Raw genomic sequence first — 27,480 nt, 5'->3', positions numbered from 1 at the left:
CCTATGTACATAGTACGTGACGTGAATTGCTTTTATGGTGTATATTATCTGTCTATAATAGTGTCTAGCGTACATATTTACAAGAAATTCGTTGTCCGTGCACTTGGCATGACGCGTGCTGTTAGTTTGTCTCCTCCGGTGGCGCCAGCGCTTATTTATATCTCTTTGAAGTTACCGCTCCCACTGTTTACTGTTAATACCAGCCTAATTGATTGATGTTTCCCGGCATTGGGTGAAAACTGACTCCCTACACTCAGGTGCAAAAAGGTTTCTTCTTAATCAAAGTTCAATATCTGGTTTAAGTGTAACTTCTCCTCGATCGATAATGATTGGCTGCTGTGGAAGTGAAACCAGTTTTCAGTTAATCATCATAATTGCCTTCGTCAGTGTGGTGAGCTGTAAGCACACATACCTAACCTACCTAATACTTCTATACTTTTATGATTATACATACACACGTATGTACTGTACTTACACGTAAGCAAGACTTGATTCCTATAGCCGTCGTAGTTGTATTATAACATTTTCTTTAGATAATTGAAGCTGTAGGTAGGTAGGTATGGCATGACAGTAACAAGATATATTCATAAATTTAAGTTTATTCACAATCGTGCTGCTCATATCGTCGCGACGGTTCAAATATAATATGTTCAAACGGGTAATAATCGCAGTCACCTCTTCACTTCTTATTTAGATAAGTTGACACTAGTATGTGTTATCTGGACTTATCTCCGTCTGCACGACATCGAGAAAAAATATTTGATCAACATCGCCAAGGCCACGTCCTACGCGGAACTCTCGACTCAACGAGCGAATAAATCGTAAAAAAGTGCAGCTTTTGAGTTACCCTCTCGAAATATCGAAGGACTTCAGCAATGTCAAAAAAGTCATTGAGGACGATCCGGTGCGCGACGATTGATTTTTGTTTGCTCATAAAAAACTAACACATCTGTAATATGCTCAAGTAGGAAATGCAGTTAAACACACATTTGATAACTTGAGGATGTGACTAGTGCCTATTTATAAAAAGTTTTAGCGGAATACATCAAACAGCATACAAGGTCGAAAACATGCAAGTGGAGCAAGGGGAGCCTAAATGTGCATATTTTTTACAGAAATACAACGGAAACGAAATTACTCCATGGGAATTTGAAATAAAGCATTATATGAGAAACCAAAATAGGTGATCGAATGCGGCTACTCACTTTGAAGAATTCGATTCGATTTAAGACAATTTTGTTTGACAAAATCCAGTCACGACATCGTGAGGTGTGCTGCTGAGCTGCTCAGTAACGCTGATTTGTACGTAGTTTTTTAGGTTTCTAACCTTAATCTTTCTTGTGACTTTTAAACAACACGCAACAGAGAAAATCATTCTATACCTACCTATAGTTAGCGTTATATGTCATCAAACTGTTCTTTCAAGCTAACGGAAGCTCGTTAAAGATAAAGCGATAGTCAAAGCAATTAAGTAATTGAACGATAGTGCTAGTCATTAGGGTTCCCATATTCTCTCGGATATAATCGAGTTATCTGTTGCAAAAGCCTGACAAAGAGGATGCGGTGACGATAAGACGCTATGAAAATGACGTAAAGAAGCTTTTCATAATCGAAGGAGCCTCTTAGTTGCGGCGCAGTGCGGTACAGACACTGGGTAAACAGGAAGTCCGTATGTCTGGCCGCGAGTTGGCATCACTTCAAGCCCCACGTGGTCACGCTGCGCACTCGATAATCAGCGAATATCATAAATTCCCACCGCGAAACATTCCGCTTTGGGACGAGAGAGGAAATGTGGCCGCTAAAGGCGATGCAGCTAATTTTTTGTTACTTGCTAAAATAATTTTAGCACTAACTATGTGATGCCCGTTTTGGTTCTTTTCAGTAGTACCAACTAACATAATTGATTTTATTTTACAACTATTTCCTCTAAGCATTGTTTTTGTTGCCCGAAAACGCGACATAAACTTGCACATTGCGCCCGCCGCGGCATGTGGGTGAAGAACAAAAGCCGCTCGAATATGCGCTACAGATGTTTCATCCATGTGTCGCAGAACAATGCGCTCTTTGCCGGCTCCGGCTAGAGAACATCAGTTTTTGTACTAGGCAAGGAAGTTATTTTTTTGACCGGTAAACACAGGCATTGTCGACTTGAAATAGTAAATACAATATGTTAAAGACTGCCTAAAATTAAACGATTGCGGAAGAGGATGATGATATTAGCTGAGTGTTCGAAGTCTCGAGCTTAGTACCTAACTATGTACGTAATAAACAAACAACTTGATAATTCAGACTCCAGACACACAACTCTTTCCCAACTGACCGTTCGAATAGTAGTAACTAGGAACTTATGCATTTTCAGGGCAGCCGTAGTACTTACACCATAAAAAATGTGAATCTCCTTGCTTAGCCTTTTTCCTACAGACGTTCCATGTATGTTATCGATCAAAAGCGTTCTAAGTTGTTTTGATTTACGATAAACTTTCAAAGTTATTTCTAAAACTCAACTTTTAAGTCTTAATTCACATGTGAATGTCTACTTAGTACCTTCGGGCTAATACATAATAAACCTAACCTCTATCATATTCCTACGAGACCGATCACACGTCCCTAACACTTTCAACATGCTAAGATCAATACATAATCTAAAAATAGGTACTTGTCCGTGACTTAAATAAACATGCTATAATGTCCAATCTAATCTTTTAGTCTCGAAGTAGACTCGACGCACTCCGCAAACCTATCAACCTTCATTAAACGTTACGATTTTTGCTCTTTGAAGTTCCTCAATTACAATCAACGATAAAATATGTTAATATTCTCCGAGAACTATTTATTACAAATACATCCCGATGCAAACCACGTGGCAGGACACTGCATGGCCTCATCATGTTTGTACAGAAGTTTCATTTACTTTAATCTAATAAAGTACTTGAATAACATTGTCGATTGATAATGAGTCCGTTTGTCAAATACAATGATTGTTTATGAATTTGTGAATGAATGAATGAATGACAGGCGGCCATGTTGTTTGTTGAGTTTGTATACGCGCGCGGCCGGTCGGGCGGACTCGGGCGCGTCCGGCGCGGCGCTCGTCGCCTCTAAAATAGCAACGCACCAACACGGAGTACGGTCGTCGACCCCGCGCGCTGCCACACCGAAATATTGGAACTTCGAATCAATCCTTTTTCTGATTCTCGTATAAGTGGGTCACTATGATACGCCTCGTTCTCCCGGACACATTCGTAGTGGCTTCCACGTAGACCAATTTTAATGTTGCTCTGCAATTCAAATGCCGCTAATGTACTTACTAATGACCGGATTGCTAATTTACTAACGCAAAAACATTATACTTTGATATTAACAAATTAATTACAGAATCAGATTATTAATAGTAAATCGAATAAGCTGTTCTGAGAAAATTCCCATTGAACCTAATTAGGTAGAGTTAGTTAGGTACACTGTCCGATTTTATTTTAATAACACGTATAATTTGTAAAACTTCTTGCAATGTAAATTTCGTAAAACAAGAAAATTTCTATTGAGTTACTTGCTAGTATTTTATCAACATCTAAATATAGAACTTCGTGTGCTCAATTTGACCTTTAGTACATATTTAGAATAAAGCACTATGTAGGTATACATGTATTATAATTCCTATATAACGACTGTAACAAATATTCTCTGTGTTCGAGAATGTGAACACCGGCAAAATTAAGATGGAGTGCAACATAAATGTTATTTCTTCCTACGTCAAATGGAATTACAGCAGTAGCTGTAAGTGTTTCTGTTAATGATGTGTTCTAGGTATACTTAAATCATAACATGCATATTTGCAAAGAAAACAACAGAAGGAACATTTTAGGTAATTTAATAAAATTTCCTCAATATAAGAATATGTCCGATTCCATCTATATAATACAAGCTTTCAAAAAGGGAAATTCCTACATACAAAACACAACCTTCCGTACCTTCAGTTTGGCCCGTATTCCCGCTTCTACACACAGTGTCACGAGTAAAAATGGTATCATACCATATAGTTAAAAACGTCGAGAAAATACTATATCAAATAAACAGGAATATATTATGAAAGAGAAGCACCCAGAAACTTACGAAGATGATGTCATCAAAATACGTACATCAGTGTTTTTTTTTTGTGTAGACCGGCTACAGTTACTGAATATACTACTTTAATATCGCTATCATAGGTGGTTCTTTTTCACAAGAAAGCTCCGGCGTTAGATTAAAATGTAAAAATATATTCGGCAAAGTATTGTAGTTAGTGATTACTTACTTACAAAAATCTCTCTGATAAAAAGCATTTTTTAATCAAGGCAAGTGATAAAAGTACTTGAATATTTTTCAATCACCTTTTGATCAAAATTAAAAAGGCAGATAATAATTATAAAAGACCATAAATACATTATCAGCACCATTACAAGAAACTAAATTGCCGTATAAATGTGAAGAATCATAAGCCTTGAGATCTTTTATTGCACTTTCTATTTTCGAACACATCACGATTTCAATAAATTATTTAGATCCACAAACTATATTTACGATGAATATATGACAAAAATTTATGTTACAATTACAATAATTTTAATAAGAGTTATACTCCGGATAGAAAATAGTTGCAATAATTGGTGACGATTTAAGATAAAACTGAAATGTATTTTTTCTGGCATGAAGATACTAAAGGTTGAAAAATAACATACACTTTATGTACAAGACAAGCAAAAGTAGCCAACGATTTTTATTTTGAAAACACGTTATCGGAAACTGGTAATTGCTACATTGTAAAGACAAATCTTCGGTTACTTTCACTTCCCCTGGGTGAATAAATAATATTTGCAAATAATGGTATATTTACAAGTGAACATGCATCCATACCGACAAAGTTTGATCATACACATACATGAATGTTGTCTTGAAATGCTGTATCATAAAAATATATTAAATAAAAATAATCATTAACTGATAATATTTCTATAAACAAAAACGAATACAAAAGATGGATACGCATTAGAAACCGCAATCTCTAAGCAAGGAACCGCTGCTTATGAATACAATTTGTACCCTATATTATTGTCTAGAGCTGGCACAATCCTTTACTCGATGCAGGCTGAGATTCGGTGAAGCACGAACCAAAACTAGATGGAACAGGCGAGGGTACAATTGAGGACTAATATAAAATAGAGTTACCACGCGGGGCGGGTGAAGTGGGGACAGTCGGGTGAGGCGGGTTTACAGGATTTGGAAGAGTTTCTTCAGTTCCACCATGAGCTGCCAGTCGGTCTTCACTAAGTCGTCGCGGAAGTAGTCCTTGCACGCGTCTATGCTGGCTCGGGAAATCTGCAACAACGACACAGTCACAAATTAGGCATGTTTCATGCAACAAATGACTATACATACTCGTAGAGAGGGTATAAGAAAACACAGACGAAATCAGACTCTAAAACACGAAATAATCAGGCATCCTATCCAAAAACCAGATTTTGCCTACGGTTTCAGATACTAAGCGTTTGTTATGCGGAACGATACATCGTTTGCAACAGCAACTGCAACATATTTACCAAAAAAAGGTAATTGCAGTTACAGACCATAAAAGGACCTGTCACATAAATCAAACGGTATGAATATTCAACACGAGTACCAGTTGCATTTCGCGGAAGGGGACTGTCAGATTGCGGCATAAATTACCCGAAGCCCATCGAATCATCGGCTTAATTAATACGAAGCTACGCTAAATTGCGGACATCCTCAGAAACTGGATCGGAGGCTGCAGCGGTGCCAAGTTAAGACCGCCGTTGGATCGAGCCGCTATAAATAGAAGAGCAGGTTACATTCACGTAGGTTCATTCAGGATGGCCCAGTTTCGGAGCATCGATTCACCACTTCGGGGTGAATTGAGTTTGACGTCATAGAGGTATATGGGACACGAAACTGGGTCAAGGGGGTCCCCTGGAGCCCGCACCCCGCTGCATCCCCGGCGCAGCGAAGGTTGGGCTCCCAAGCCACTTCTGACACGGGATATATTTATCCTTCAAGGGCAGAGAGGGGTGGAAAATGGAAATAATTTGGCTGTACTGAAATAGAAGTCGGAACTCGGAATTCAATTTAAACTAAGATTTCTCTAGAATAGAATACAGAAGCTGAACATATTTTTATAAAACCAGAATACTCCGACCAAGTCAATTTTAAACAAGAAAAAAACGGAATCGATGCTAGATTTCGGCGTTGTCTTCGTAGTCCTAGATCCTTTTTAACACTTAAAAGTAAATATATTTTTAATACACTCACGTGCAAGAAACAGTTCCACTTACAAAATGCACACACCAAATGGCCCCAATTTTTTTAAACATTGAATAGATTTTTTTTTACAACATATTTACGTTTCTAGTAGGTAATATTCTGATAGAAGTAATTTGGTGATTTTCTCAATGGAACTTTTTCATTGCCCGTTAATGTATTTGTAGTGTAAAAATGACATCGGTCAACTGCAGGAATTTTTTAATTCACAAAAGAAAATCCTTGCTATTTTGCAATTTTACATTGCGTTACTGACATAAAATAATTGATTTATTTACTTCATATACCTAATTTGAAAATAATGCACATTTTATATCCAACACACATACCTAAATCAATTATTTTATGAACGACCTCTGAGTTTTTCGCCCGTCTTTCATATTTTAGTCGAAAATTCGATCTCGAAAACAAGTTCATTTATGTCGGTTCCATTCCACCTCAGTCCATTTTCAAGAAACAAAATTTACATTTCAAATATGATAGCCCACAATTGCACCTATAGGCAAAGCAGACGTCATACGGTCGGAGGTTGAAAATACATAGGATATCGTCCCATGCATTTCCCCGCATAGAAAGTCACGTAACAGCATAATTTCGCTCATAGCTGGCATGGCACTGTGCAGCCGGCAGCCAAACTCTTATATAATTATATTTCCCTCCCCCATTATTTGCTTTCCTCCCATCAATGGAACACGAATATCAATGGAGCTTTCCCAGAATGGACTTGACCCGGTCATTGCGCGTGTGTGAGTGTCGTGAAGACTACTCTGCCTCTGTGTGGGTGAGTTGTAGGGGTGCCAACTTTTTTAGATTACGCAGTTTGATTATTTCATGCGGATGCCAACACCCGTGGTACGGGGGAACGTGAAACGAATAGTCAAAGTGCCGCACGAATCTAACTTTCATTCATCAGTAAACAAACCTGACGTCAAATCGTCAACAATTTGATTAAAAAACAGATGTAAGTATATTTTTTACTGGGAAAATAGATGACAAATATGTTGTTTCCCCTATTGAATATTTTACATCTATATGTGCATAAATGTATGAAGGATCAGTGTTAGATCAAAACATATCAATGTCTAGTGTTACGTATTTCGAAAATAATGTGATGTGATATGTTTCCTATTGCGCACGATTTTTTTGTATTTATCATACTGACGTAAGGTACATTCTGCATATATGTAGTTTGATACGATGCAGATTATCCACTACGCGTGTTAGATTAAATGTACAACCCTACGAAATATTTCCCTCACAGCCTTGCAATTTCCTGCAACCAGATCAAGCGATTTCCATCCTTGCTGCTCGCAGTTAAGACCGAGATTAGGGGTATTACTTTAATAGTATTTGAGTAGGGGAGCAGTAGGGGTGACCTTGATGGCGGTGACGCCAACAGCTAGGAGCGGCGGGAAATGGAGGAAATGAATCCGGGTAAACATAGCTATAGTATCTACTGTAGATAGGTACATAGATAAAATAAACAGTTACGATACGAACCAACGGCAACGTTTCTTCAAGGAATAGGATTCGTATTTTATTGGTTTTGCTCAAAGATTGAAGCAAAGTTAAAATGTCACTGATTTTAAAGAAAGCAAACACATTCTTAAAGTTACATGTGTTTTAGAGGTCAATATTTGTTTATAAGTAAGTTACGATCATGATCTAAACTACTAAATACACTACCTACTACTTGCAAAAGGTGGCTGGTAATGAATGGATGCAGAAAGCTATAGATCGCATCCAGTGGCGTGCTTTGGGAAAGACCTACTTCAAGCAGTGGATTGCTGCTATAGGCTGAAGAAGACTACGATTGTAAAAAATAGCTATAAGGGTATTATTTTCTTTTTCGTAGATTAAATAATTAAGGATAGGCGTTTTGAAATACGAAGTGGAAGGCTTTCAGTGAACCTTATCAAGCAGTAAGAACTATGTCAGAAGATAGACTGACTCAAAGAAACATCGAATGGATTTGAAAACTTCTCCATTAACTACGTATCACGTGTCTGTGACGTGAATGAATTCATCAATACATAATAAATGGAGAGTTGCTTTCAGTCACCTACGTAAAAGTCCTTAGAAGGAACCCACACGTTTTACTAAAAATAGTTTTGCTAAAGAGTTGTCGGAGCAAATTTTGCCAAGTTAACATTATCATACTCCCACATCTCTTTTAATAATATTTTCGAACACGAAAATAGTCTTGGAAGTTTCTCGTGAATGCGTGGGATTGCCACATAGACAAGCCCGAGTATGTAACTGGCCAAGTGATTAATACATAATGATGGCTCGATTTTGCAATGTGACATCGTTAATCGTTAAATCTTCGGCACAATACAATATATTGAAGTTTGATTTTGCTTTAGTTTCAGTGGAAGTATCGAAATAAGTATTTAGAAATTCTGTCCGATATGAGAAAAGATGCATAAGAATAAATCACGATCATTGAAGCAGAACAGAACAGACATCTGATCGTTTTAGGTGTATACTTCAAAAGTGTATAGCTACTAATGAAGCATAAGTACATGTTAATGCACATGACTGTAGGTATATATTGTTTTGAAATGAAAAAAAATCACGAATGAAGAGACCTTACTAGCGGTGGGGTTTTTTGTGCATTTGTCACAAAGTAAATAAAAAAAACTTCGGCCTTGGTGTCCAACACACCTGCTTATCTGACTGACGAATCCTTACACAAAGGTGACAAACCCTCCGACAAGAAGAAGACCCTGTTATGTTTCATCACGCCGAGGGTCCATCCCATGACAGCTTTTTGCTCTCGGGTCTTGGATGGTAGCATTACCATGTGTTGTGATATGTCGAACCCGCTTGCCAAACATGGAAATTATGACCATGAGGTGCCCAAAAGAAGCGGCTTATTTGTACGTCCGGCGTATCTTAGGCATCCTTCACCACGTTGACAAACTCTAGGTGCGTCTGTCTACCGCTGCCGTCACCGAGAACCGAGTTTAATATGACTTGACGGCGACGTGACAGATGTGCGATGGACACGCGGCTATGTAAAATGTGGTCCACTTGACGGTGGACAGACGCACTAGCTGTTACGTTTGTCACCTCCACTGTAACAAGAAAAAAAAGACACTGACCTTGCTGACTAGAAAATCAGTCTCGTCGAAGTGTCGGCCGAACATCTTGGGCGACTCGCCGGGCAGCGGCTCGATCTTGATGCAAACCTCCTGCCCCTTGCGCGCCGTCTCCACCTGCTTGTGGTTCACTTCGATGGACGTCACGATGCCGATGTCCACGAACTGTATAGGGGAAGAGGATAAGAGGTTATTCACATTTATCAGTCAATGTGGTGGTGTAGACTATAAACAGGAGATGCAGTCTGCAAGCAGAATTTACCATTTTATATCTATAGTTAGCTGGCAGAGGAGGAACGCCTAGGATAGTGTGATAGCGCTCCTCTTTGAGAGAGCAGCATTCATTTACCAGAAGACGATTACGGGCTGATGATTATGATCGATTTTAGTTCTGATACTCTATACATTTAAAATGCATTTCTAAAGAAACAGCCAACATTATTAATTTCAGCATCATGAGCCTGTGATTCACTCCCGGTTCCAACAGTTACTGACCTCTACACTGAACACAGTACTGACTCTTTTACTGAACAGAACCAAACTATTTTTAATTACCTCCTCACTGGCCTCAATACTGACCTCTTTACTGGGCACACAGATGGGCGTGCCCTCCTTGACGATGCCGGCCTCCACCATCACGCCCGCCACGATCGGGTCCCGCGAGTTGAACACGAACTGCGGCAGGATCTGTGGAGAGAAGATTTTTATAAGCGTGTTTAGACAAAAAAGTGACCTACATATACTTGGACTTACTGCCTGCTTCTTATGTACAGCCTGGGGCAAAGAAACCTTGACCTCTCTCAGTCAGTCAGTGACAATGCTTTCTTTGCCCTTGACTGTACGTGTATGCTGCGGCTCAGCTTGCATTGCCTACCTTCACCTTGCTCTGCCTACCTTCAGCTTGCACTGCCTATATTCAGCTTGCTGTGCCCGACAGGCTCCATAAAGTTCCTAATTTAATGTATTGAATACCAAGTTAAAACTTATGGATGCAATATAAATGATTGTGTATTGAGTATTGAGCCTGCACTGCCTACCTTCAGCTTGCAGGGGAACACGGCGATGTGCTTGAACTCCTCCCGCTTCCGCTGGCGCAGCTCCTCGCGGTAGGCGGTGAACTTGTCGAACAGGTGGTAGATGATGTCCGCCGCGAAGATTTTGACACCGAGGTTGTCCGCCATTTCTTGCGCGTCGCGCTCGATCTGGGAGATAAAATAGTATATGAGTAATTTTACAGTTTTTTGGATTATCATCATTGGCCACGACATCTTGATCAGATGATGGTTGCAGCGTCAGTTAATTAAATGGGAAGAGGTTTGTTCATATATCAGTAATCTAATATACCTACCTATATATAATAGATCTTTATGCGTATCAGTAATTTTACAGTTTTTTCGATTATATTTTTTTATGAATAACGATATAAACTTTTAAGGTCACAGCACACATAAACATAACGTAAACGGATCGTCTCCGTATCGCCTTTCACCCGAGCTTGTCCCGATGCCAGGCGATTTCGTTACGATTCCCATTAGTGTGCGTTGCAGTAGGGAGTTTGACGGCTCAAGTTCATACGGTAACGATCTCTTTCCGAGTTGATATGTGTGCTATGACCATTATAGAGGGTTCAGAGGGCTTAGTGTAGGTTTTTCTTAAACAATCGAGCAGTGAACGCAAACTTTTAAGGCGCCACGCCCACTACTAGGTTTGAGTACATCTTTAAAGTGTAAAATTTCGTCTGTGGTAATAAAGTATATTTTCTTTCTTTCTTTATTATAACATTGTTAAAATTCACACTCCGCATGCATGTGTACTCACTTTAACGTCGAAGGCGAGGATGGTGGCGTACTGCGAATCGTGCTCCAGCATGGCCGACGCCTTCATCACGTCGCGCTTCACCACCGGCCCTATCCGGATGGCCGAGTACTGGGGATGAATAACAGTTATTATAATATTATGTATAGTGTAATCAAGTACTTATTTGTAATATTACCGTTCTATGTATAACATTCATATTGTAGAAACCTCTCTTATCATTATATTTTTTATACAGCAAATGCTGAGTTGGTGACCTTTTGTACTCCTGCAGTTTAATTTCGTGTGTTCTTGAAATCAAATGTTAAGTCAATCTATTTATACTTATAATCTATTAATTCTTTTGCCGAAAGTATGTTTTTTATATAAATAATTATGTTTAGTATTAGTGTTTGTTTCCGTATGGTTGCAACTGTTAACTGTCCGCAATAAATAATTTTTCTTTCTCGCTTCAAGTGCTAAGAAATAAAACAGCAACAAATACTCACAGGAATCTTACTAGTCCTAAGGAACTCCAACAGAGCCTCCAGTGAACCAAGCGTAGACGCTTGCACGTACACGCCGCGGTCCGACAGCCGGATCGAAGAGAGGGCCGACTTGAGCTCGCGGGCTACTTCCTCTCTGTGAGGGATGGGGATGGTGGTTAGAGGATGTTTAGCATGTGTCTGTATAAAAGTCTAGCTAGATGAAAATAAGCAAAAAAATTGGCTTCTTATAGTAAAAAAAAAATTAAGTTGTAGAACATAAGTTATTCAGATTGACCCCCTGAGTCACCCATTTTCGGCTAATTACACCACTTGCAACACCCTGTAAGGATACAATATTAACTATAGTCGTTTGCAATAGAATCCAACAATCATGTAAACAAACCAAATTGTCACGATTACTCCGTAATCACATACATTTGACGAGCAATTATGAACATAGTCTGATTTCAACGAACGCACCATTGTTTTCACATTATCTTCAACACGGTTTAACTTGTATTTATAAGTTAAATTTGTTAAAACATTTGCAACGTAAAAATTTCGAAGTATTTGACAAGCTGTCATCTTAGTTTTTTACTCATCGAACTCTATAAGTCATTGAAAAGTTAGTGTTGTTCGTAATCTGAAGTTATCTTTTATTTTTAATTTAATAAATTATTTTAATTTAATATTATTTGAATACAATAATTTTTTTTTTCAAGAGCTTAATATAATTATAAGCAAAACGAAAAATGAAGAGGAAGAAATGAAAAAGCCTGACGGCATTTTAGACACGGCAAGCGATGACACAGTGGTTCCATTTATAATTACGGTCGCCGGCGACACTTCTGATAGTGATGATGACGAAGACGAAGAATTAAATTTGTTTTAATAAACACTTTTTATATATAATCAGTTTTATTTTATAGTCTATGGCTTATATTTTTTTTTTCCCCGACTGTACTCGACACGGGTGACATCGGCTCCAGTGTTATTTATCGCAAATCGATGAAAAATGTCGCAAAAACCGCTCGAAACTTTAGTACGCGAGTTACAAAAGACAGTGACATTGTTATCTAACAAAGTGAGCTCTCTCGAGGCTAAAATAAGTGAACAAAACGCATTATTAGTTAATCAATCCAAAATAATTAACAATATCAGTGATTGCGGTAGTCGTGATTCTGTTTCCACCCCGCCTCCAGCCGCTGCAGCGCCCGCGCTCAAACTTATACGGCAAGCGCGTTTAAAAGCAGCTACAGCGCTTAAAGCTGGAAGCAGTCAGCGGAGATCATCACCGAGTACCCACCAAGCAGGGGCTGATTCATCCACGAAGCCGGCCGAGGGCGGCCGAGTGTCCACGAGCGCGTCTCCCACCACGCCGACGGTCCCCACCGCGCGCGCGCCGGCCAACTATGCGGCGGCGGCCAGCAAACCGGCGGGAGCTGTAGCCACCGAACGGACACTACAGACGATGCCTAACCAGGCTGATAATGACGCTGGTCCTTGGGAAACGGTTTCCAGACCCAAAAGAAGGAAAAAACAACAGACTATCATTGTCGGAACGGGCAGTGAGGATAATGAGCTTCAAACGGTCGAAACAATTAAATACCTACAGGCTTGGTCATTTAGACCCGAAACGACAGAAGAAAATATTAAATACTTCCTGAGCAAAGAAGTCAAATCGGATGATTATTTCGTGGAGAAACGTTTAATAAAAACGGATCGACATGCATCATTCGTAATCGGCATACCCGAGAGCCTGTTTACGAGATTCAAATCGCCCGTTGTATGGCCCCCGGGCGTCAAACTAACGGACTGGTTTCAAAGACGTCCCCGCGGCTCACAAGAGTGGCGGCGGGGCGACTCCAAAAATCGCAGTGACGAATGCCCCACTCCACGGGCCCAGTAATAGGAGTATCCCGTCACCGTCCACTTCTGGAACATCATCTAGGGCCGCTCCAGACCCGCCCGGGACGACACTTCGAATTTTACACCAAAACATCCGAAAACTGGACATTAAAATTCCAAGACTCGAATACTTATTGCAAACGATGTATGAATGTGAGATTTTATTGCTTTCCGAGCACTGGATGACAGAAAGTGAGATCGATAAGATTAATATTATAAACTTTAACTTAGTGTCTAGTTACTGCCGACCCACCCGCGGCCACGGCGGTGTTTGTATTTATGTTAATAAGCGAGTAAACGTGATGGATAGGACAGATATTCGGAAATATTCTATTGAAATGCATTGTGAAATTACTGCAATCGAGTGTGTTGACTTGGATTTGATGATACTGTGTGTCTATCGTTCTTGCACAGAGGGTGACTTTGATATTTTTATGTCGCAGCTTAGGCTAGCGTTAGACTCAATAGTTCACGAATCATGTAATATTCTCCTAATGGGTGATTTTAACGTTGACCTACTTGTTCCGTCTGCTCGTAAGCGCGAGTTACTTAGTCTTGTGTCTGAGTCGAACCTGAGGTCGCTCGTTCGGTTCCCGACGCGCGTGCAGGGCGCGTCCTCAACGTGCCTCGACCACGCCTACACCGACCTGGACGCGGCGCGGACCCACGTCTCCGCCGCACACTCGGATCTCTCGGATCACAAAGGTATTTATTTTAAGATAAAATATCCCAAAAAATGCCACAATACTAGGCATATTAAGAAGCGCTCTGTAACTAATAGTAATATAACTCAGTTTCTGGAATATTTGTCGCACTTAGATCTGACACAATTAAACAATGGCTCAGTGATGCACATTTCCACAAACTTAAACGTTTTCATAAAAGAACTAATGCGACTATTCCATAATCACTGCCCAATAAAAAAGGTCCCAGAGACTTTTAAACATTTCTCTTGGAAGACCGAGAATCTTTCACACATGCACGATTTTTTGCAACTGTTGCAGATGTATAAAGATCACTATCCTAGAAATGATGATATTATACAACTGTACATAGAGTATAAATCTAGATTTCATAAGGAGGTGCGAACGGTACGACGTGAGTATATAAATAAATCGATAGCTCAAAGTTCTAACATATCACGATCGTTATGGACTGTTATAAAGTCAGAGACATGCAAAGGTCCTAGTACAAACCCGTTGGCTATTTTACAAAAATGTTTATTAGGGCCGTCTGGCTCCGCGCGCGAGCTCGCGTGCCTACTTAATGAATTTTACATCTCTGTGGTGCGCGACACGGCGCTGCGCCCGCGCCTGCCCGCCGCGCTGGCCCTGCTGCGCGCCGCCGTGCGCCCCGAGCCCTCCTCCATGTTCTTCATCCCCTACACGATGGAGGAAATACAATCAATCCTAAAAAAGATAAAGAGGAAACCCACTAGAGACGCCTACGGATTCCCTTGTGATTTACTGTGTAGATTGCCGGATGCAGTCCTGTCATGTCTTTGCAACCTGTTTAATGAAAGCACAGCTAAGGGAGAATATCCCTCAGCTCTAAAACTTATAAGGGTCGTCCCGGTCTGGAAGGGTAAGGGAAGCAAGACTGAGATGGGGCGGTACAGACCGATCGCACTCGTACCGGCCATCTCTAAAATATTTGAGACAGGCCTCTGCAGCAGGTTAATGGGCTTCCTGAACCGGAACAAGGCGCTCTGCTCGGAGCAGTACGCGTACTGCCCGGGGCGCTCCACCGTGTGCTGCGCGCGCCGCCTGCAGCGCGAGCTGCTCGCGCGCCTGGAGCGCCGCCCGCGCCGCCGCGTCGCCGCCGTGTTCGCCGACCTCTCGCGCGCGTTCGACCTGGTCGATCACTCCCTCATTATCGCGAAACTGGAACACTATGGCGTCCGTGGGCAGGTACTCGAGGTATTTAAATCCTTTTTGGCCGACAGGACGCAGGTGACGGAGGTGGACGGTGAATCATCTGAGCCGCTGTCGGTTGGTGACAGGTCGGTCCCGCAGGGCTCCAACGTGGGTAACACCCTATTTGTCATCCTGATGAACGATCTGCCGGGAATTTCGGAACGCGCCACATTTCTGATGTACGCCGACGATATCTGTGCGATTGTGGATGGTAAGGATGACCTGGAGCTGACCACGAACCTGGAATCAGTCATCCACAGTCTCACTGGATGGTTTTCAGCAAATGGGATGCAATTAAATTTGGAAAAAACCCAAGTACTAAGATTCTCCCTGCGTGGGCCATCGTGCGGCGACGCGGCCGCGCCCGCGCTCGTGGTGGACGGAGTGCCGCTGCCGGCCGCTGCCGCCGTGCGCTTCGTGGGCTTCACCGTCGACTCGGCGCTGCAGTGGGGTCAACATATAGACGCACTATGCTCCAAGCTCGGTAGTGCATACTATGCCCTGTCAAGGCTTTCAGCGACCTTAACTAAAGAGCATATGTTGACTGCCTATTATGGTTATTTCCACTCTTCGCTCACTTACGGCATAGACCTATGGGGCCTCTCCGCAGACTGCAATAAGCCATTTATAATGCAGAAGCGAGCGGTTCGCCGCGTGGCCGGAGCCCCCGCCGACGCGCCGGCGCGACCGCTGTTCATCGGCATGCACATCCTGACAGTGCCGTGCCTTTATATTTTAGAAGTCCTAAAATATGTAAAGCGCAACCCCACTGAGTTCCCAGACTTTACTTCAGGGGATCGTAGATTTGCCTCACGAAGACCTAACGACCTCAGGTCTACTGAATGCCGCCTATCCAAAACTGGAAAGTCAATACATGTAATGGGTCCCCAGATTTTTAACAAACTTCCTGACAATATAAAAGAAATCAGGAGAGTTACTAGCTTCCTCAGTAGCGTGAAAAATCACCTTTTAAAAAACGCGTACTACTCTGTGCAAGAATTCTTAGACTCATAAGTAATGTATATAATATTTTGTATTAAATATAAGATAGGTACCTACTTACTTTTATAACTTTGAAATATATTTTAATTAACATACCTATTATTAGTGTGTCTACTAACAATGTGTATGACGATGTACCTATTCATTTAAAAATAATTATTTGAAATTATTAATACTATAATATTGTGATAATTAATTTAATTTAATGTTAATTCTAATGACCTGTAATGCTTATTTATCAATAAATGAATATGAATATGAATATGAATATATATTTAATCTAATTAGAACACTATGACATCACTATGGGCATAAACAATACGCTGTCAATGTCAGCCCGCCATATTTGTTTACATGATTGTTGGATTCTATTGCAAACGATTATAACCACAGTTATGGCGACTTCACAACTCCACACTGTGCGGTGTTCATCGTTCAGTGAAATCGTAGTGTTGAAAGGAGAAACCAAAAACTTCAGAATAGGCCCCTTTCGACTTACTATCCCAGTTTTGCAAGGTCCTGTATAACCGTAGTAATCAGGACAGTATCTGTAAGTACAACTTACTTCATGATGTCCACCTCGTCAGGCTTCTCCGCCACCAGCAGGTTGAGCCCGGCGATGGCCTTCTCCAGCTCCTTGGCCGCGATCTTCACGCCTTGCGCGCCCACCACCACCTTGTGCTCGATGTACGCGTTCTGTGAGAACGTAATTACTGGGTTAAGAAGTGAGAAAATAAGGGATTAAGGCCCTGTTTCACAATGTCTGGTTAGTGGCTAAGTGTGAGATAAAATACATGAAAAAAATTATAATAGAGAGTGACAGTATGTATTTTATCTCACAGGTAGCCACTAACCGTATATTGTGAAACAGGGCCTTAACAAGAAAATATATACACAAGACACTCCAGCTAAGCTGGGGTTCCAAAGGAGAAGAATAAATTCGTGGTAGATTACGAAGTATAGTGTCATCAATAAAAAGCAGTGTTGGGCATGTTATCAATGGTATAAATATGAATTTCAAAACCGGTATCATCAGTAGATTGACTCAAACAGTTACTACATAAGTTTCATCTAACGAACGTTTCACAAACCAATATGTAAGTTATTTGTGGTACTGTCATGGGTCAATCGACCTATGATAAACATTTCAGACTCTCCAATGCAGTACTCCGATGCAAAGAGCTGACTGCCAACCTCCAATGATGGAGAGGCACTACAAGAAGAAGAATCCAGTACTGACCTTAACCCTGAGCTCCTTCATAGGCTGCGGCATCAATAAGGACCGTATCTGCGTGACGATGGGCCCGTCGGTGCCGGCGCAGATGATGGTGTCCCCTTCGCGCAGGGTGCCGTTGATGAGGATCGTGTCTATGGTCGTGCCGAGACCGGGGATCGCTTTCACCTGAGGATCAAGGGTGTGTAAGTATGTAATGGAAACAGAGGCTGAAGATTATGACAGAGAATTGTGGACGTATGATAATCATCATGTCATGAATCATGTCTCAGGATAGTGGATGTATAAGGTTCGTTGAACACATCGCTGTTTTGTTTTTACCTCCATACTCTTCTGTGTCACTCGGTTTAATAATGTTGGCGTCAGGTATCAAAAATCTCCTAAAGCACGCGCCATTGCAACATCAACCTTGTCTTTTATGCGTAGTGGAATTATAAGTCATGGATTTTCCAACAAAAATACTTACAACCTTTCCGAGTGTTTAATGAAGATCTATCTAAAATGCATCAGTCATAAAAAATACAGCTTTTATCTAGTAACGACCTGCGAAGAATGCCGAATGCCCTCTCGCTCACTAAAACGCCACTAGCACCACATACCTCCAGCACAGTAGCCAGCAGCTGTTTCGAGAACACGAGTCTCTTGTGCAGCGGCCCCTCGCAGGCGGCCACGATCATGGCCAGCAGGTTGCCCATGCCCTCGCCCGTCACCGCCGACGTGGGCACCAGCGACACGTAGCTGCGAGGGTCGGGGTTCGAATACACTAGCACCGCTTGAGGATTCTCTAAATCTGCAGTTTTTACCCTTGTACCAAAGCAACAATTGTACCAAAAATCTTGTATTATATGGATCGTGGAACTAAAAACGATAGATACCATGGAAATTCAGCCACAAATGCACCAGTAACTAAAAAATGCAGCCGCTTCGATTCCGTTGAAAAACGCATTTTTTGACAGTAGCACTAAGAAAACCCCTCCAAAACTACCCTTTCTCTCACTAAAAACGCCCCTCCCACCACATACCTCCAGCACAGTAGCCAGCAACTGTTCCGAGAACACGAGTCTCTTGTGCAGCGGCCCCTCGCAGGCGGCCACGATCATGGCCAGCAGGTTGCCCATGCCCTCGCCCGTCACCGCCGACGTGGGCACCAGCGACACGTAGCTGCGAGGGTCGGGGTTCGAGAAGAATAGCGCTGCGTTGAGACCCTGAGGAGGTTGAGGTTGTTATTATTATTACAACTACATAGTTGTTTCCGCGAGCTTCGCGTCGCCTTTAAAAGTTTTCCCGTGGTAATTATGCGATAAAAAGTAGCCTATGTCTTAATCCAGGGTGTCAGATAACCCCACACCGTTTTAACGTGAAGAAGTGACATACACGCACACATATTCACAAACTTTCATTTATATAATATCAGTAGGATGAACTTTTGCTTCTCTATAAAATCTGTGGATCAGGTGACCACGATTAGGCAAACGTAGTGTAGGATGCCCTCCAGCTAGATGGGGTGACGACTTGCGAAATGTGGTAATGATTGGATGCGGAAAGCTATAGATCGCATCCAGTGGCCTGCTTTGGGCCTAGAGGCATACGTCCAGCAGTGGACTGATAAAATATGTGAAAAAGCTAACGCCTCGAAAGAATGTTTGCTAACATTTCAAATCATCTATTAAATACAATCGTAATTTCCAAATAACTTTACATCAAACTTACCTGTTCAGCGAACTGAAGGATAACATCATTACAGCGCTTCTCAAACTCAAGCTGAGTATTGGGCTGTTGCATCTTCAGGATATCCCGGATGTCCTTCCGTTGAGCGCTCTGCCAGTCGTAGAGGCGGTCGATTTTGTTCAGTGCCACTATGAAGGGAGTCTTCTTCTGTTTCAACATGTTGATGGACTCGATCGTCTGTGGTTCTAGCCCGTGCATTATGTCCACTACCTATAAATGAAAAAAAGGCGTATGAGATTAGAGTATTTTTAGAAGCTTTGACTTTTAAGAAGCTTTTATGTGTTGAGGCTACTTTGGGGAGGTCTATATCCAGCAGTGGACGACTTCAGGCTGATATTGGTGATAACGATTGATGTATGTCCAGTATGTCCTTACTGTATTTTTTACAGACCGCAACGGGTTGTAGGGAAATATAAAGAAACTAGCATTTGCCGACGAACTTCGCCTTAAAAAGTTTACCCGTGGGAATAGTCTATGTCTGGGGTTTAGATTTCTGGATGTGGACAATTTTACATGAAAGAGTAACAAACTTTCTCTTTATAATATTAGTGAATCGGTAATTTTAGAAAGGGCTTTAGTCCTTGCAGTGAACTTTTGGGAATCAAGAAAAAACCTTATTTCTACTAAGAAAGTTGTAGTTATACGTACAAGGATGGCGATGTCGCAGAGCGAGGACCCTCGGTTGCGCAGGTTGCTGAAGGACTCGTGTCCCGGAGTGTCGATGATCAGCAGGCCCGGCAGCTTGAACGCTATCTCCGCCACCTGGGGAATGTGATATAGGGTGTTAGAAGGGGGTGACTTAACTGGTCATTCTACACAACTATTGTTCTACCACTTTGGAAAATTAAGCTTTGTGATGTCACAGATGGCTTTTGGTATGGGGAGTAGATTTTTATACAATATCGTATGCACAGTACGGTCAGCTTCATTAGTAGATAGGTATACCACTCAAAAACTGTCATTATGTTTGAATAAAAAGGCGGTTTGTATAAAAGGTATGTTGGTATAGCTGACTATAGCTCATTTATAGCTATAGATTATGCTGACGATTACGGGTGTACACAAAACTGGGAGTCAGCAGACGAAAAGCGCGACGTCACACTCTACTATGGCACACCTGCGAGTAGAATGGAGACGTTTTTGCAATGAGACGTCGCATCGCAATTTTCTGTTCAAGCCCAAAGATTGATAAGACAATTTGCTATGTAAACCATCATCAACAAAACAGCACCGCTCAAAAAAACTCACATTCTTAACATGCTTAGTCTGCTCCTTAATATTCTCAATGGGCACATTAGTAGCCCCGATCTGCTGCGTGATCCCGCCGGCCTCGCCGTCTTGCACGTTGGTGCGGCGCAGCTTGTCCAGGATCTCGCTCTTTGTATATTAACCCTCCCAAACGCACCAATCAAAACAATGCCTCTAATATTTGAACGCACCCTATGTCTGCATAATCTATGGTTAGTTTTCACAAGCGCCACTTTTTTCAGTTCTAGAAAACTGAGGGCTCCATAATTATTATGTGACTCGTGGTTCTATATGAACTATGAAACCTAAATACCGGTCTTTCCATAAAGACATTGTCAAATAGGACGCGTTACTAGCGCGTGTCAGAGCGCTAACTTGACGCCGCGCTACGACTCCTAGTCCTATTAACAGTACTCACATTCTTCACATGCTTCGTCTGCTCCTTAATATTCTCAATCGGCACATTAGTAGCGCCAATCTGCTGTGTAATCCCACCGGCCTCGCCGTCTTGCACGTTGGTTCGCCTCAGCTTGTCCAGGATCAGGGTCTTTTGGTGTATAAACCCTCCCAAACGCACCAACAGAACAACACCCCTCATATTTGAGCACCCTATGTCTGCATAATCTATGGTTAGGTTTCGCAAGCGCCACCTTTTCCAGTTCTAAAAAACTGAGCGCTCCATATTATGTGTCTCGAACCTAAAAACCCTCCCAACTGAACATACCAATCAAAACGACCGAATGGTGTAGTGCTTTGTGACCATGACTTCTATGCTGAACGGCCCGGGTTCGATTCCCAGCCGGGTCAGATATTGGTTTAAATACCGATAGCTGAGACCCAAAACTAGCCTAGTTTGTGGTCGGTTGGCCGTGTGTGATACATATTATTATTATTACTCACATTCTTCACATGCTTAGTCTGCTCCTTAATATTCTCAATCGGCACATTAGTAGCCCCAATCTGCTGTGTGATCCCGCCAGCCTCGCCGTCTTGCACGTTGGTGCGGCGCAGCTTGTCCAGGATCTTGGTCTTGCCGGTGTCCACGTGGCCGAGCACGCAGACTACGGCCGCTCGGAGAGAGTTGTTCGCTTTGTTCTTTTCGTTGTCTTCGCGACGTTTCTGGAATGATTGTGAGGATTGGGGGTTATTGATTGGAGTGAATAATGGAAACTGTTTTGTAGGATGTTGAATGAACTAATGGAAATTATAATATTAGGGTCTTTTAACAGGTGAATGTTTCGAAAATAACAAAAAAAAAATCATCGATGTTGATAAACGTCATTGTATTGCGTTATGCGATAAATACGGCGCTTTGATTGGTGCGAGCTTATTGACGTCGATAACAGACCCGTGCCGCGGGACCTGGCATACTAGGAAGAACAGAATTTTACCTGCAATCTCTTCAGCACGAGCTCTCGTTTCCTCATGGCGTCAGTCATGTCCTCATCCTCTGATGATTCCTCTGAACTGGAATCTTCCTCAGAGCCATCCGAGTCGTCTTCATCGGAACTACCCTCCTCATCATCCTGAAAAATATATACAAAAAGAATATGCAGTTTGTATGTGGAGAGAAATGTGGAGGTAGTGATGTAACGAATGTGTGTTTTTGGACATTCGCGAATGCGAATGCGAATGCGAATATCTGATATCGACATTCGCGAATGCGAATGCGAATGCGAATATTCAGTTTGTGTTCAAATTTGGCGCCATTTGTATGGTTTGGTGGCAGTCTTGTTCTGAACGAGGTACGTTCTGTTCTAGGCGCATTCCGAATCAGACTAGCCACTACTAGTTGTAGTTTTTTTAAAAGTAGGTAGTTACACTTCAGCTAGCACCGTAACTGTTACGACACATTGCGGCTATGTGCGGTTTCTGAGGACGACTTACACGAAACATTTAAACGTATTTATATCTATGGCTGTCTTGCTTTGACACTGCAGGGTTATTGATAAGTAGACCTGATCTTTTCAATAGGTGATAGAAGAAGACATTTCCAGTCGATTGAACCCTATAAAGCATCATCCGAAACTTAACGATTTCTAAGATATTTAGAGTTTTAATTTAACTATTTAATTTTGATAAACTTTCTTGTGCAAGCCACCCTTAATCTTTAAGTTTTTTTAATTTTTTGCCAAAATTATAAGCTTAAAACCGAAAAAAAATCTTGCTATATTTCAATAACTTTTTGGTTGTTTTGCATAAGTAACACCTTAATAAAGGTAAAACATGTTATAAATTATGTGTTTTTATAAATTTTAAGTTCATATTCCTAATTAATTTTATTTATTTTATTCATTTAAAATATTTACACTTACAAATTATTACACCATCAATAAACAATGTTAACAGAAATTAAAAAAAAAAAAAACATTTTCAATCCGCAACAAGCTTCGTCATTCTGTGTAGAACATCGTCATCTTCAGCGTAACAAGCTTCGTCGCTTCGTCCTTAATAAAGTAATTAAAATGCTTAATCAAATTAATGTACATTATTTGACTAAAATTAGACACAATAAGTACCTCAAAATCGTTAAAAAAAATTAAATATTGAAAACGTAAAAACAAATAAGTTAATTTAAAATAGAATGTCGTATGACAAATGCACTTCAGCTTAAAAAACTTGTCAACTTATAAGCTTTCAAATAAGATATATTTCAATATCAAATCGATTTAGGTATCACTATGATATGGCCAAAACAACCAGAGAAGGCGGAGAAAACTCAATAGGGGTTTCCATATTAAAGTCAAAAACAATCACACTTTTTAGCTTTAAATTGGGCTAATCTTGTTAGTTTTCCTATTGAATTTTGTCCGCCTGTGCTGGTTGTTTTGGCCATATCTTGAATCACCAAGGTATTTCAATAGGTTGATACCTAGATCGATTGATATTGAAATACCTTAATTAAACTAACTTATTTAAATTTAATTTGGTTAAGTTTCGGATTATGCATTATAGGGTTCAATCGACTGGAAATGTCTTCCTCTATCACCTCCTGAAAGGATCAGGTTTACTTGCAAATAACCCTGTATACTGTCAAAATACGCTTTTTGTTTGTTTAAAGAGTTTTTTAATTATCTTTAGGTCTTATGAAACTATTAACTATAATATTTAAAATTTATTTTCATTTCCCAAAGCACCTACCTAAATAAATAATACCAAATGATAAAGTAAGACTGGAAATGTGATAAAGAGGGTAACTTGTAATAGAAAGGTTATAGTCGAATGGATTTAGATTTTGTTAACCTACCATTATTATCAAATAGTTTTTTTTAATAAGTCCTGATATTCGCAAAACATTCGCACAAAATTTTGCGAATGCGAATGCGAATATCCAAAAATATGCGAATATTCGCGAATGCGAATGCGAATGCGAATATTCGTTACATCACTATGTGGAGGGCTTTCGAGTCACATCTGATTACAACTTTGGGGATGACAGGGCTGAACATAAATGAGTACTGAACAAAATGAAATTTTGATGGAGACCTACTACAGTAAAGAGTAAATAAAAAAAAATTGGGCATACATAGGGATCTGAAACTCACATCATTTTCTGGACTCTCCTCCTTGTCTTTCTTGGCACCGGTTGGAGACGGGGGTGTGGGCTCGGGCTCAGGTTCCTCCTCTGAAGACTCGGCGTCCCAGGAGTCCTTCACATCCTCGGCTACCACCTTCTCAGCTACCTTGCTGGTTTTAGGGGACTCTTCCTGGAAGGTTGATGAATAATGTTATGGTATTTCATCATCAGATAATTGTTAATTATAATGATAAACAGGATCATAAACAAGTGTAAAAAAGATGATGCATTACCTTCTTATCTTCAACTTTCACTTCAACCTTCTCTTCAGTTGTTGGTGTCGGTGGGGCTTCTTGAGACAGTTGGTTCTTCAGTTTAGATGGCTTCACCCTGGTTCCCGGACGAGGAGTCTTCTGTGCAGATCCAATCTCGATACCTTGAGCTTTCAGAGACTCCAGCATAGCCTGAGCACGAGCCTTCTCAGCCTTTTGTTTGGGAGTCAGAAGTTTACCCTCCGCTTTCAATCTTTCTTTCCGTTCCTTTTCTTTTTGCTTTTTCCGTTCCTTCTTTTCCTTTTCCAGTCTTATGGCTTCAAGTCTTTGCTCTTCTCTCAATTCCTCCTGGCGGATTCTTTCTTCTTCTTCCTTTTGTAGACGTTCCTCCTCTTCCTTTACCTTTTTAAGGGCTTCCTGCATAGCAGCTATGGTTTTCTTGGATGGACCTGGACCTTTTTTCTTGTCTTCTTTCTCTTTGTCTTTATCACCTTTCTTTTTTTTCTTGCCATCAGCAGCTCCTGCATCCCCTTCTCCTTCTTTCTCCTCTGAAGGTGCTTTCACATCTTCTTTAGGTTCACTGGCCTCTTTTACATCCACTTTAGGCTCAGCCTTTGCCTCTGGTTGCTTCCTACCTTCTTGTTCCTTTTCTTTCTTCTTAGCTTCTAATTTTTTCTGCTTTTCTCTCTCCTTTTTCTCTTTCTTCTTTTGAGCTGCTGTTTTGATTGTTACATCACCTTCATTCTCACTGCCTTCGTTTTCTTCATTGTCCTTGTCGGCTGGTGGGGTTTCTTCTTTCTTTCCCTTTTTCTTAGACTTGGTGGGTTTCTCTGCAGGTGCTTCTTCCTCTTTTTTATCTGCTTCAGGCTCGGGGGCAGGAGTGGGTTCTTTTTTTACCCCAGCATATTCCATTTGAAGTTCTGCTAAGACTTTTTCTAAATCATCATCACTGTCATCCTTTTTCCTCTTATTTTTCTTTCCTTTCTTGCCAGCAGGCTCTTTCTTGGTTTCTTTTTTCTGTGGTTTTTGAACAGGTTTCTCATCTTCAGAAGATGGTGGTTCCTCAGGTGCTGATATGTCATCATCCTCAATTTCTAATAAGGAAAAGGCACTCTTTTTCTCCTCTTTCTGTTTTCCTTTCTTTGGCTTGGCAACTGGTTCATCGTCTGATTCATCTGTGAAGTAACAAGCAAAAATATTGTGTAATTATTGGCTACATCTTAAATCATTTTAATATCTGAAATTATTTATGAATATCAGGTTCATCAAAACTTTAAAATAGTAGGTTTTAAGTAAAAAATTATTAAGCACTGATTTTATCACCTTTGTTAGTAAACCATATGCTACCAAAATTTTTAGTTACAAACATAATATTAAAAAAAGCTGTAGGTTTATATAGTTAAATAAATAAATATATTTACCATCACTGCTATTGACAACTGCTTTCTTTTGTGATTTACTGGAAATTGAGACATTTTTGATGTTTTTTGTGACTTCCTTTACATCTTCATCAACCGATTTTTTAGGTTTTGGTTTAGATTTGGGTTTTTCGTCATCACTCTCATTAGATGCGACCGATGCTCTGTAATTAAATGGAAAGTATTAAAATAGAAGCACTTTCTTTTGGATGCCGATGAAAAGGACGAATAACCTCAAAAGTGAGTTACCTCTTGGTCTTCTTCTGGGCCGGCTTGACGCTGTCGATGTTGGTGATCTCGGCGTCGCTGTCACTGGGGATGATACCGACAATATTAGTACATGCCTAATAAACAGCTGGCGATATTACAAACAGTGGTTTCAGCTCTCGACTTACCCATCTTCAGCGGTCAAGTTCTTCTTCCCCTTTTTAGCTTTTCCCATTTTAGCAAACGGTGGTTTGGTTAAGTCACAATGCCTGTTATAAAATGTTTAGTTTTTGAGTATTTAGTAATTGCTATCATGTGAAATGCAGGCAACGCACAAGACGTTTCTTGGGCTGAAATAAAAGCGATTTCAATCGTCGTCGTGTCCTGCCTTCTCGATTCACGTCACGCACGTCAAGCGTAGAAAAGAGCAATGTCAAAATTTTGACAAAATATTTATACCCCATTTACACTCTCGCACGAGTGGCGAGGCGAGCGACAAGGCGAGGGGCGAGGCGCGAGTGTGAACAGACGCTCGTGGCTCGCCTCCTCGCTCGCCTCGCCACTCGCGGCGCTCGCGTCCGGAGCGGTTTTTGGGGCACGAGTCAAAGGAGCTCGCGTCGAGCTCGCGTCGCACGCGAGCGGGTGTTTACACTCTCGCGTCCGCTTCATTCTGGCTTCTACATCGTGCCGCGCAGGTTGTGTTCGTCGTCGTATAATTATAACGTAGTGTTTTTTCCTCAGTTGTATAATGGATTGGTCGCAAGACGAAACATTTAATTTCATATAAGTAAATATTTCAATAAAATAATAATAATAAAAAAACACTAAAACGTAAGAAATAAAAGCAGTACTTACCTGCTTAGATATATTAGTACTGTCACATAGAATAGGTCTAAACCTTAAATCATTTCTTACGTTTTAGTGGTTTTTTGAAGTCGTTTTTTTATCATTATTTTATTTTATATTACTTATTTATACTTAGTTTATTTACAATAATTGACAATCAAAATTAAGAAGCAAATGATTTATTTATTTATTAATGAAGCATGGAAAACCAACAGCATGGAATTATAGAACTAGGAATATGATACCTATAAGTCCTACTAGTCAGTAGCAGGGGCGTATTTAAAGATTGCGCGCCCTGGGCTCCTGTAGTTTTCCGCCCCATCAAGGAATGAAAAATGAAAGATAACAAAAAGAGCAGTCAGTGTAGATTACCTACCGACCTCCATATGTATAAGAACATTGTGGTGATAGATTTGCATAGATAACGATATCTTCCGAACAAAAAAAAAGATTTTTCTGGATTGTACTCGTCTATCCAGAAAAATCTTT

The 27,480-nt window shown here is 40.8% G+C and overlaps 1 protein-coding gene across 1 annotated transcript; it reads right to left on the bottom strand.

Annotated features, from left to right (window-relative positions):
• Positions 1-3,851: 3,851 nt before the first annotated feature.
• On the bottom strand, positions 3,852-26,571 carry LOC105398230 (eukaryotic translation initiation factor 5B). Its single transcript, XM_048624886.1, has 18 exons — positions 26,334-26,571; positions 26,188-26,250; positions 25,942-26,102; positions 24,542-25,695; positions 24,277-24,438; positions 22,123-22,257; positions 21,632-21,850; positions 20,132-20,245; positions 19,466-19,693; positions 18,778-18,960; positions 17,762-17,923; positions 17,087-17,217; positions 11,717-11,849; positions 11,232-11,339; positions 10,451-10,615; positions 9,993-10,100; positions 9,417-9,578; positions 3,852-5,352 (listed from the first exon to the last, which is right to left on the bottom strand). The coding sequence occupies exons 1-18, from the start codon at positions 26,378-26,380 to the stop codon at positions 5,245-5,247; spliced, it is 3,543 nt and encodes a 1,180-aa protein (XP_048480843.1). The 5' UTR covers positions 26,381-26,571; the 3' UTR covers positions 3,852-5,244.
• Between the last annotated feature and the right edge of the window lie 909 nt (positions 26,572-27,480).

The sequence above is a fragment of the Plutella xylostella genome, chromosome 13 (genome assembly GCF_932276165.1).
Source record: "Plutella xylostella chromosome 13, ilPluXylo3.1, whole genome shotgun sequence".
Taxonomy (NCBI): Eukaryota; Metazoa; Arthropoda; class Insecta; order Lepidoptera; family Plutellidae; genus Plutella; species Plutella xylostella.
Note: the sequence above shows the minus strand (reverse complement) of the source record. Positions and strands in the feature narration are given on the sequence as shown.